The 13,243-nt window shown below is 43.9% G+C and overlaps 1 protein-coding gene across 2 annotated transcripts in view; it reads right to left on the reverse strand.

Annotated features, from left to right (window-relative positions):
• Positions 1-10,121, reverse strand: part of LOC135542336 (coronin-1C-A) — a 67,173-nt gene extending 57,052 nt beyond the window's left edge. Inside the window, exons 1-2 of one of the 2 annotated variants that reach the window (XM_064969235.1) lie at positions 10,094-10,121; positions 4,753-7,285 (exon numbers count right to left, since the gene is read on the reverse strand). In XM_064969235.1, the coding sequence (XP_064825307.1) occupies positions 4,753-7,279 (2,527 nt within the window). In that variant the 5' untranslated portion in view covers positions 7,280-7,285; positions 10,094-10,121. Of the gene's footprint in view, positions 1-4,752; positions 7,286-8,974; positions 9,266-10,093 lie in introns of those variants that run through there. The other variant, XM_064969227.1, reaches the window with a different exon arrangement.
• Between the last annotated feature and the right edge of the window lie 3,122 nt (positions 10,122-13,243).

Consider the following 13,243-nt stretch of genomic DNA (forward strand, 5'->3'; position numbering starts at 1 on the left):
CAGCTTTGCACAATCTTGGCATTCTCTCAACCAGCTTCATGAAGTAGACATCTGGAATGTATTTCAAATAACAGGTGTGCCTTGTTAAAAGTTAACTTGTGGAATTTCTTTCCTTAATGCATTTGAGCCAATCAGTTGTGTTGTGACAAGGTAGGGATGGTATACAGAAGATAGGGCTATTTGGTAAAATATCAAGTCCATATTATGGCAAGAACAGCTCAAATAAGCAAAGAGAAACAACAGTCCATCAATACTTTAAGACATGAAGATCAGTCAATAGGGAACATTTCTAGAACTTTTAAAGTTTCTTCAAATGCAGTCGCAAAAGCCATCAAGTGCTATGATGAGGACCGCCACAGAAAAGGAAGACCCAGAGTTACCTCTGCTGCAGAGGATAAGTTCATTAGAGTTACCAGCCTCAGAAATTGCAGCCCAAATAAATGCTTCAGAGTACAAGTAACAGACATCTCTACATCAACTGTTCAGAAGAGACAGCGTGAAATCAGGCCATCTTAAGAGGACACAGACAGAGACAGGTGACAGGGTAGCCTAGTGGTTAGAGCATTGGACTAGTAACCGGAAGGTTGCAAGTTCAAACCCACAAGGTACAAATCTGTCATTCTGCACCTGAACAGGCAGTTAACCCACTGTTCCTAGGCCATCATTGAAAATATGAATTTGTTCTTAACTGACTTGCCTGATTAAATAAATAAATAGTCCTTAGTGAACTTTGCAGAATTTTTTAATTTTTAATGTAGAGTCCAGAGTCTCTGGTGGCACAGCTTGCGCTGCGATGCAGTGCCCTAGACCACTGCGCCACCCAGGAGGGCGAGTAAGACATTTAAACGTGTTAACCCTCGCAAGGCTGCCGGTGCAGACGGCGTCCCTAGCCGTGTCCTCAGAGCATGCACAGACCAGCTGGCTGGTGTGTTTACGGACATATTCAATCAATCCCTATCCCAATCTGCTGTCCACACATGCTTGAAGATGGCCAGCAGCGCCTCTTCAACCTCAGGAGGCTGAAGAAATTTGGCTTGTCACCAAAAACACTCAAACTTCTACAGATGCACAATCAAGAGCATCCTGTCGGGCTGTATCACCACCTGGTACGGCAACTGCTCTGCCCACAACCGTAAACCTCTCCAGAGGGTAGTGAGGGCTGCACAACGCATCACCGGGGGCAAACTACCTGTCCTCCAGGACACCTACACCACCCGATGTCACAGGAAGGCCATAAAGATCATCAAGGACAACAACCACCTGAGCCACTGCCTGTTCAGCAGAGGAGCACCCCTATCCACCCCGCTATCATCCAGAAGGCGAGGTCAGTACAGGTGCATCAAAGCAGGGACCGAGAGAATGAAAAACAGCTTCTATCTCAAGGCCATCAGACTGTTAAACAGCCACCACTAACATTGAGTGGCTGCTGCCAACACACTGACTCAACTCCAGCCACTTTAATAATGGGAATTGATGGAAATTGATGGAAGATATCACTAGCCACTTTAAACAATGCTACTTAATATAATGTTTACATACCCTACATTATTCATCTCATATGTATATGTATATACTGTACTCTATATCATCTACTGCATCTTTATGTAATACATGTATCACTAGCCACTTTAAACTATGCCACTCTTTTACATACCCTACATTACTCATCTCATATGTATATACTGTACTCGATACCATCTACTGCATCTTGCCTATGCCGTTCTGTACCATCACTCATTCATATATCTTTATGTACATATTCTTTATCCCTTTACACTTGTGTGTGTATAAGGTAGTAGTTTTGGAATTGTTAGGTTAGATTACTCGTTGGTTATTACTGCATTGTCGGAACTAGAAGCACAAGCATTTCGCTACACTTGCATTAACATCTGCTAACCATGTGTATGTGACAAATACATTTGATTTGAATTTGAAATTCACCCAATTATTGTGGGAAGCTTGTGGAAGGCTACCTGAAACGTTTGACCCAAGTTAAACAATTTAAAAAGGCAACGCTACAAAGTACTTACTGAGTGTATGTAAACTTCTGACCCACAGGGAATGTGATGAAAGCAATAAAAGCTGAAATAAATCATTCTCTCTACTATTATTCTGACATTTTGCAGTCTTAAAATAAAGTGTTGATTCTAACTTACTGATGACAGGGAATTTTTACTAGGATTAAATGTCAGGAATTATGAAAAACTGAGTTTAAATGTATTTGGCTATAGTGTATGTAAACTTCCAACTTCAACTGTATATGGGAACTCCTTCAAGACGGTTGGAAAAGCATTCCTCATGAACCTGGTTGAGAGAATGCCAAGCTGTGTGCAAAGCTGTCAAGGCAAAGGGTGGCTACTATAAAATATATTTTGATTTGTGCAATTATTTTTCGGTTAGTACATGACTCCATGTGTTATTTCATAACTTTGATGTTTTCATTATTGTTCTACAATGTAGAAAATTTGATTTTTTTTAAACCCTTGAATGAGTAGGTGTGTCCAAACTTTTGACTGGTACTGTATATATTGGACTTATGGATCAGAAAAGCCTGTGGTGACCAAATTCTTTCAGCATAGAAATCCTTTAAATATATATTGGTGTAAAGTACTTAAGTAGTACTTTAAAGTAATGTTTTGGGATATCTGTACTTGACTATTTATACACTGCTCAAAAAAAGGGAACACTTAAACAACACAATGTAACTCCAAGTCAATCACACTTCTGTGAAATCAAACTGTCCACTTCGGAAGCAACACTGATTGACAATACATTTCACATGCTGTTGTGCAAATGGAATAGACAACAGGTGGAAATTATAGGCAATTAGCAAGACACCCCCAATAAAGGAGTGGTTCTTCAGGTGGTGACCACAGACCACTTCTCAGTTCCTATGCTTCCTGGCTGATGGTTTGGTCACTTTTGAATGCTGGCGGTGCTTTCACTCTAGTGGTAGCATGAGACGGAGTCTACAACCCACACAAGTGGCTCAGGTAGTGCAGCTCATCCAGGATGGCACATCAATGCGAGCTGTGGCAAGAAGGTTTGCTGTGTCTGTCAGCGTAGTGTCCAGAGCATGGAGGCGCTACCAGGAGACAGGCCAGTACATCAGGAGACGTGGAGGAGGCCGTAGGAGGGCAACAACCTAGCAGCAGGACCGCTACCTCCGCCTTTGTGCAAGGAGGAGCACTGCCAGAGCCCTGCAAAATGACCTCCAGCAGGCCACAAATGTGCATGTGTCTACTCAAACGTTCAATAACAGACTCCATGAGGGTGTTATGAGGGCCCGATGACCACAGGTGGGGGTTGTGCTTACAGCCCAATACCATGCAGGACGTTTGGCATTTGCCAGAGAACACCAAGATTGGCAAATTCGCCAATGGCGCCTGTGCTCTTCACAGATGAAAGCAGGTTGACACTGAGCACGTGACAGACTGGAGACGCCGTGGAGAACGTTCTGCTGCCTGCAACATCCTCCAGCATGACCGGTTTGGCGGTGGGTCAGTCATGGTGTGGGGTGGCATTTCTTTGGGGGGTCGCACAGCCCTCCATGTGCTCGCCAGAGGTAGCCTGACTGCCATTAGGTACCGAGATGAGATCCTCAGACCCCTTGTGAGACCATATGCTGGTGCGGTTGGCCCTGGGTTCCTCCTAATGCAAGACAATACTAGACCTCATGTGGCTGGAGTGTGTCAGCAGTTCCTGCAAGAGGAAGGCATTGATGCTAAGGACTGGCCCGCCCGTTCCCCAGACCTGAATCCAATTGAGCACATCTGGGACATCATGTCTCGCTCCATCCACCAACGTTGCACCACAGAAGTTAGCGGATGCTTTAGTTCAGGTCTGGGAGGAGATCCCTCAGGAGACCATCCGCCACCTCATCAGGAGCATGCCCAGACGTTGTAGGGAGGTCATACAGGCACGTGTGACCTCCCTACTGAGCCTCATTTTGACTTGTTTTAAGGACATCACATCAAAGTTGTATCAGCCTGTAGTGTGTTTTTCCACTTTAATTTTGAGTGTGACTCCAAATCCAGACCTCCATGGGTTGATAAATTTGATTTCCATTGATAATTTTTGTGTGAGTTTGTTGTCAGCACATTCAACTATGTAAAGAAAAAATAATATTTCATTCATTCAGATCTAGGATGTGTTATTTTAGTGTTCCCTTTATTTTTTTGAGCAGTGTATTTTTGGCATCTTTTTACTTAACTACATTCCTTAAGAAAAGAATGTACTTTTTACTCCATACATTTTCCCTGACATCCAAAAGTACATATTACATTTTCAATGCTTAGCGGGACAGGAAAAGGGCCCAATTCACACACTTATCAAGAGAACATCCATGGCCATCCCTACTGCCTCTGATCTGGCGTACTCACTAAACACAAATGCTTTGTTTGTAAATTGTCAGTGTTTATGTGCTCCTGCTTATCCGTAAATTAAAATAACAAGAAAATTGTGCCATCTGGTTTGCATAATATAAGGAATGTGAAATGATTTGTACTTTTATTCTTGATACGGAAGTATATTTAAAACCAAATACTTTCAGTAGTATTTTACTGGCTGACTTTCACGTTTACTTGAGTCATTTTCTATTAAAAAGGTATCTTTACTTTTACTCAAGTATGACAATTGGGTACTTTTTCCAACACTGTACATTTCTCATTCATCCCCATGGTGCCATATTATCTTTATTCATCCCCACTTCCAGTAGGCTGTCACATAATGCACATTTCAGATGATTCCTACCTTTTCTCACAGATGGTTTCCTCTCCAGTGCCTTCTCTGGGGACTTCTTGGGGAAGTCAAAAGCCGCCAACATTTGAGCCACCTTCACAGACTGGGCTTGCTCCGAAACCCAATCAGGCTTTGCTTCCAATGGCTTTGTCAAATCTTGATGCTTCAGCTTTTCTTGTAGTAGAATGTTCTTCTTTATGAGTTCAGAAACAGGCCTCGATTTAGGAGTATCCTGGTGTTTGTCACACTCTGAGGCAGTTTCGTCGTTGTCCTGGGTAGACTTTTCATCATAATGTACTGCAGTGGTGCGCTCTGTGACTTGCTGTGACAGAGGCTCTGTTTTTAGAGTCTCATTTTGAGACTGAAGCTTCTCATCCATACTCCCTTGGCTTTCTTCTGATAGAGCCATCCCAGTTCCCACCGAGGCCAGGGTAGCCTCTATCACTACAACTGGGATGTCTGTAATTTGACGAGGGTCCTTATTGGTCTTAGCCTCCTCCATAGAATCATCATGCAAGGCCTCTGAGGTGCATAGGCTAGGTGTTGTTTTCCCAGCAGTGATATTTTCTGTTTGTGATGGAGGAATCTCAGTGACAGGGATAGTGCTGGGGGATTCATCCATTTTGTGCAAAGGCAGGGGCTCTGTGGTTTGATCATCCTCTTTGTTGCAGGATGTAGACTCTGTAGACTCAGTGATGACCTCAGACACTGAGGAAGATGCAGGTTTTTCTGCGATGACATCACTCCTCGAGGAGGGCCTGCCCTCAACAGGTGGACTCTGTGAGCTCTCTGGTGACTGCGTTTCAGCTGGGGGGGGTTTCCCCATCGTCTTCTCCTCATTTTGGGGTGAGGCAACTGTTTTTGCCGAGTCCTGCTCTGAATCTTTACAGTCAGCTTCATCCATTGGTGAGGATGTCCTCGCTTCTCGCTCAGTGACAGATTCAGTCTCTAGAAGTGAAGCTGGTAGACAGGTTATATCTGTGGAGTCCTGAGCAGTTTTCGCTGCCTGCTCACTCTTTGTCAGACTTTGTGGATGATCCTCCTCATGGCAGGGCTTGGTGTTAACTTCTGCTCCAGGGGATCTCTCTGTTGCACATACAGAGGATGATGACGACATGGTTTCTTCCTCAACATCGCACTGTAATTCAGGGATATTTTTATCTGATGGAGCTGTCTTTGCAACATCAGCGGATGATTTTGGTGTTGTTTTCATTACGACCTGTTTTGGTTTTGTTTCCTTCACTGCTGATATTGGTGTTGATATCGCCCCTGTCTCAATACCCTGTGGAGGAGGCTTTGTCTCAGATGTTTTCAGCTGGTCATGGTCGTCAGACTGGTCCCTTGACACAGAGACCACCTTTCTAACTTTGGAGAGATCTGGAGACGCCTCATTTTTGTTTCTTTTCAGTAGCTTCTCCAAAATAGAGCTTGGCCCTACTGTAGGCACGATGGACAAGTCTTCTTTGTCCCCTTGATTGGGAGGGTCAACTGTAGGGGATCCTGCCCTGTCCAGCTCACTTTGTTTGTGATTATTATTCCGGCCAGACTTGATGTCACATCTTGCTGCCTCTGACGCTTTATTCTCTTTCTCAATGTCACCCTTGTTTTCATTGTCATGTGGCTTTACCTTTCCCACTGTTGGATGGTCATGGTTCAAGGTCCCACCCACAACCGACAGACACTTTTTCCCTTTGGTCTTTTTCAATGATGATTGATGTTTAGTCTTACATGGACCCTTCAGTTCTCTCAAACCACCTACAGCTCCATCAGTGCACTCGGTGTTCTCATCCTCAACTGCCTCGGAGGTTCCATTTTTCATTTCCTGGTCTTTCTGAACAGGCAACTTCTTTCTTCCTCCCTCTTGTTCAACGTCATCAGTAGTTCCCGTATTAGACCCACCCATGCCAACTTCTACAGAACCCTCCTTCTTGTATTCCATGGTGGCCTCACCCATTGAAATGGTGGCATCAGTTTTCTCCACAGCTGGATTATACATCTGCCCAGTAACTTCCCCTAAATCAGAGCAGAGGTTTTCTTCCGGGTTTTTCTGATGTGGAGCTTTTCTCTCATCTCGACGGTACATCTTGGCAGTTTTACCCTCCTTCTTCTCCTTATCCCTCTCGTTTTGGGTGGATTGTCTGGGTGTTCTGGCCTTCACCTCACTCTGTGTGTGACTCTCTGGGCACTGGCTATTGTCTGGATCCTGTGGAGTCAGTAGAGCAGTCCTGCCTCCCTCCTCTCCTCCAGCCCCTTCCTCTCTCACCTCCCCCTCCATGGAAGGACTCACCCTTTTCTGAGTGCTAATTTTTTTCTCTGCCGAAGGTGTTGTTGGCTCGCTGCCTGGGCCTTCATCCAGATTCTCAGCGGCTGCTTTCCCTGGATCCTCCCCGGCATTACCGGCCTCCTCACGGGGGGTTCCTCCCTCCATGGCAACGCCCTTGCCCCCACTTGCATCCTCCAGGTCGATGCAGGGCCCCCTCTCCTCTGCTTCTACACCGCTGGCCTGTTCATCCTCCAACTTATCTTGATTCTGCCCCATGCTAGTCTGTGGAGAAAGACAAGCCATTATCATCCTCACTCTTAAGTAGCAGTCTACAACTGGCTTTGGCATGCCAGTCCACCAGCGTTTACCTAACTGTAGACACTGTGCCCTGCTCTCCCACAACCACTCTCTCCATCTCTTTATTTCACAGCAGAGAGTATGAATAAATACATGTCCCACTGAGAACAGGCAGAGGTGGAAACATCAGCTGGAAACATGAGGTAGAGACAGGAAAATGAGCAGTGTAATTAGATATCAGGCACAATGCCAGATTCATTTACTGTGAAATAGCTCAAATCTGACAATGTGTAGACACAGTGTAGACATTATATACCACTATGACATTATGGGAGCTAAAGGAGAGCAGAAAGTCACACTAAAAAGAAGTAATTTACATGGTCTGCTCTGGCTAAGCATCTTATGACCACAGATTTGTTCATGTCCTTGCAATGTTAACCCGTATTGGGTCAACTTAAGAAAAATACATTGGAGTCACAAGATTTAACTGAAACCTCCCTCATTTTCCCTCTGAGGGTGATCATGTCAGTAGTCAGTACATAGGGCCTTACATCAGAATTTGACAATCCTGGCTATGTAAATGTGGAGGTAGGATATTAGTGAATGAAACTGCAGCCTAACAAAGCGATTAGATTATCCTGAAATAATATATAATAGTAGGGTGAACAGAATGCAGGGTATAGCCCTTTGATTCCAGGCTCTTAGATGGTCAGAGGGAAACCTGATTTGACTGCAGATGAAGCACAGGCACATAAGGCCATTCAATATCTAAAGCCACAATGAAAATAATCTCTCTCTCTTTGGGAGTTTATGAAGTTTTTGATAAAGTTGCTGGAGACTATTTTCTGCCTTTTCTGAACAAAATGTCTTTCCCAAGATTAGATTAAGTTATTTTGGTTCGATTGTGGCAATTCAACCAATCACCGGATATTTGCTCTCACTAACAGTAGTTGACCTATTCTATAAATGAACACCGGAAATCCAACTGTATTTCACATATTTTAAAGCAGGATTTTCATGCAATAACCTACTGCTTATACATTTTGCTTTTCTCTTAGTTATTCCAGTATTCCATCCATTGCTCTTTAGCAGGCTGTTGTAGGGGTATTATCAATCTTAAAAAAGAATGTCTGGTGTTTGTTTCTTGTGTGTTTAGCTAATGTTTTTTAGTTGTTTGCACATGACTACTTCCCAATAGCTACCATTACTACCCTTAGAGTATGTCAGTTTGTCCGCCATGTTACAAAGCTAATTCTCACACTGAACTGCAGGGGTAAGCAGAGAAAATAATGAAGCACAATGGACAGAGCTCTAGAACAAGAGTCTGTTTCCTGTCAATGCCCCCTCTCTCTTTTCCCTGTCTATCACTGCTGTGGCTGCTGCTTCCTTATCATATGACTGCTGAACAATTACCAGACAGACAGAGACAAGACTGGGTGAGAACATCTTATCCAACATTCACTCGCTGTGTGGAAATACAAACATTGTAAAAACATTGAATTCTCTGTGCGTGTATGCATGCAATTTGAAATGAAAATTACAGAACAATATATCAAAATGTTGAAATACATGTTTACATTACATGGTATATACATTATATATATATATATCACTCAGCTCTAAGTCCAGTGTTAGAGTATTGTAGCTGAAATGAAGATAAGAAGTGTAGCCTACCATCATTTTTCCCCTAGAGAGAGAGAAGGTTCCAGACTTGATAGTTTCTACAGCATTGGCACTATACATCAAACTCACTATGGAGTCACAGCTAAACTGAACTCCTGTAGACGTTATAAAATCATTCCTGTGTGAAAAAAAACTTCCCTTACATCACACTACAGTCATGTGAACACTGATTACTACAAAGACCCCTGAGAGTCCTGCAGGCCCCATCAGCACCATGAGGAGGACCCCTGCCTCAATTCAGCCCATCGCTGGCTACAACTACCCCATTGTCCTGCACCCTTCAACTGTAACGCCAAAGGCAGATCACTTGATCGCCTTGTGTTCTGCTGCTCCAATACACCCTGAGTAAAGGGAAGTCAAACCAACAACAAGCCAGGAAGCACATGCAAAAAAAGTTATTCTAGTCTTACAGTAGCATCCTGAATAAAGGCAGTTTACAGTAGGCTACCCATTCCCAGCACTCTGGTAAACTGACTGGTGCAACAGCATAGTACATTTAAATCCATGACACTCTAATTAGTATGATATGTTACATTCTGTATGGTATGTATTCATTTGTGTATGTCCATCATCCATTTCGTATGATGTTACAAATTGCAATCTGTACAATATGCAAAAAAAAAAATCAGAACATGTGTTACGAATTCCAATTTGTTGTGGCTAACGTTAGCTAGGTGTCTAATGTTAGCTAGGGGTTAGGAGTTAGGTTCAAGGGTTAAGGTTAGGGTTAGCTAATATGCTAAGTAGTTGCAAAATAGCAAGTAGTTGCAAAGTTGCTAAAGTTGTCCGTGATTAGATTTGAACATGCAACCTTTGGGTTTCTAGACATTCACGATATACACCCATCCATCCATCAACCCCAACTAATGACCCTACTTTCATTTTTCCCTTAAGTAACCTGTCTCATGTAACCATACCAAATGTAACATATCATACAAATTTGAGTGTCCCGGATTTACATTTACTATGCTACGTATAGTCTATGACACCAGTCTGACTGGAGAGGCAGCCAGGGTTAGGCCTGGCTCCTTACAGTCACTACAGTGAGGTGTTGAATGTAGTTTTGATCTGTCCTGTGTGTGTTTGTGTAAGAGCGAGACGGACACTCACCGGTTAGTTGTCTCCCAGCCGATTGCTCTCCCAGGACTGACAGAGCACTCTTTGTTGGTTGGTTATGTTGAGTCCTCCCTCAACTGCACTAGCAAGGGAGGCTTATATTCCAGTCTTGGGACGTCACAGCACATTTGCCTAATACAATAAGTGTCTTGTCAAGGTTTATCAATTAAGGCCAAACTCCCAGTTTCTCATTTCCATACTGTGGTGAGATACTAAACACACTGAAACCTGTCAAATCTATAAATCCACCATGCAGAGTCTTACTTCTCATCAACTAATTCAAGATGTGTTTATGTTGTGTTCTAGAGCACCTTTCCCCCAAATCTGGACATATTGTTCTGTTCCTTACTAGACATCTGATATCCCCTTATCATGGTCAGGTATATCGCATCCACAACACATCAGGTATAAGTTGGAACAAAGCATAGGCCTACACAAAAATAAACAAAAATAGCTTGTTAGCAAAGATTCTTGTTAACAAGAATTTTGGTAGAACTGACTGAGTGGGTACGGGAAAACTGAAAACTAGCTGTTATTGGCAGAGAGGTTTTGAACTTTCTATCTTATTGGTGTATTAACTAATTTACCACCTGGTGATGTCACCAGGCAGGCCAACACTCCATCCCACCAAAACAGGCAGTCTTTTCAAACAGATCTTATGCGAGAAGGGCATTATCATAATTTCCACAGTACTATTCCAACTTCCTAGTGTGGAAATATATATAAAACACAGGGAAATCTCATTTTTATCTGCACTGTGCCTTTGAAGACCCAAATTTAGAAACATCTCAGAGCCATCACGTCATCTTCACTTGTAGGGATATTCAATAGGGCACAGACAGAGTAGGCTTTGATTGTGAGGTGATTTTTCAGAGCAGAGTTGCTAGTCTCCTAGGAAACAGCATGAGAGGTCTGGTTCAGCAGACGAATCCCAACACCATGAGCTATAGAACTCCTTAACCTATACAGACTGTTAAGATGAACGTCCTCTTCCTTACCCAATTGTGTTTACATACTCCTACCATGGCCTGCCGTATATGAATACACGCCAGAAGACATTTTTAAAGAGGGAGAGCGTGAAAGAATGTGCATGTGTGTGTGTTTATGTGTGTGAGAGGGTCAGAGGGTGAGTTCCTCTCCTCTGTGTGGAGTATGGCTGCAGTAAATGGCAACCCAAGGCCCCTGACTAACCAGGAGGGAGGCAAGAGAGATGAACAATAGCTGAGAAATGTCTCTGTTTTCCCCCGGTCTCCATAGTAACTTCCAAAACAGGATACTTACTCAGATAATAAAACAAAGGGGGAGGTATGGCAGCCAAGAATTCACCAGCAACATATGCTGCAGGAGCAGGGGAAGAAGGGCCAGCCGACAGCCAGCTAGCATTGAGTCTGAGGGCCAGTGCCACTGGCAACCGGTGCCTGTTTGTGTTTGAATAGTGTGATATTACACTCTAGGGAGTTTGCGTCATTGCAAAATTATGCCAACTCCTCATCAACACAATCCACCTCTCACCATTCTGAAATCTGTGAGCATAGCAGTCGGCCCAATTGCAAAGGGAGTCAAAGGGAGACTGCTAACCTGTTTGCTGACCAAGGATGACATTTGACGCTGCCTACCACCTTTAACGGCCTCCCATCAAAATCACCACAGAACATTATCATGGAGCTCAAATTAGTTACAGTTACCTCAAATCAAAATCAAATCAAATTTATTTATATAGCCCTTCGTACATCAGCTGACATCTCAAAGTGCTGTACAGAAACCCAGCCTAAAACCCCAAACAGCAAGCAATGCAGGTGTAGAAGTACGGTGGCTAGGAAAAACTCCCTAGAAAGGCCAAACCCTAGGAAGAAACCTAGAGAGGAACCAGGCTATGTGGGTGGCCAGTCCTCTTCTGGCTGTGCCGGGTGGTGATTATAACAGAACATGGCCAAGATGTTAAAATGTTCATAAATGACCAGCATGGTCCAATAATAATAAGGCAGAACAGTTGAAACTGGAGCAGCAGCACGGCCAGGTGGACTGGGGACAGCAAGGAGTCATCATGTCAGGTAGTCCTGAGGCATGGTCCTAGGGCTCAGGTCCTCCGAGAGAGAGAAAGAAAGAGAGAAAGAGAGAATTAGAGGGAGCACACTTAAATTCACACAGGACACCGAATAGGACAGGAGAAGTACTCCAGATATAACAAACTGACCCTAGCCCCCCGACACATAAACTACTGCAGCATAAATACTGGAGGCTGAAGATCTGATCTCATTTATGTTTTAAGGGAGTGTAAAAAAAAACATAGCACAAAATATTAAACTACACTGACCAATCATATTTTTTTATTTATTTTACCTTTTATTTAACCAGGCAAGTCAGTTAAGAACAAATTCTTATTTTCAATGACGGCCTAGGAACAGGGGGTTAACTGCCTGTTCAGGAGCAGAACAACAGATTTGTACCTTGTCAGCTCGGGGGTTTGAACTTGCAACCTTCCAGTTACTAGCCCAACACTCTAACCACTAGGCTACCCTGCAACATGTTGGTTTCATGAGCTGAAATAAAAGATCACAGAAATTTTTCTGAAGCGCAAAAAGCTTATTTCTCTCACATTTTGTGTTTCCATCCATGTTCGTGAACATTTCTCCAATTCCAAGATAATCCATCCACCTGTCAGGTGTGGCATATCAAGAAGCCTCCCGGGTGGCGCAGTGGTCTAAGGCTGTGCCACCAGAGACTCTGGGTTTGAGCCCAGGCTCTGTCGACAGCCGGCCGCGACCGGGAGGTCCATGGGGTGACGCACAATTGGCCTAGCGTCGTCCAGGTTAGGGAGGGTTTGGCCGGTAGGGATATCCTTGTCTCATCGCGCACTAGCGACTCCTGTGGTGGGCTGGGCGCAGTGCACGCTGACCAGGTCGCAAGGTGTATGGTGTTTCCTCTGACACATTGGTGCGGCTGGCTTCTGGGTTGGATGCGTAGTGCAGCATGGTTGGGTTGGGTTGTGTTTCGGAGGATGCATGACTCTTGACCTTCGTCTCTCCCGAGCCAGTACAGGAGTTGTAGTGATGAGACAAGACAGTAGCTACTAACAATTGGATACCACAAAATTGGGGAGAAAAAGGGGGTAAAAAGACCCAGCATGATCATCACACAGGTGTA

Source organism: Oncorhynchus masou, chromosome 1 (genome assembly GCF_036934945.1).
Source record: "Oncorhynchus masou masou isolate Uvic2021 chromosome 1, UVic_Omas_1.1, whole genome shotgun sequence".
NCBI lineage: Eukaryota > Metazoa > Chordata > Actinopteri > Salmoniformes > Salmonidae > Oncorhynchus > Oncorhynchus masou.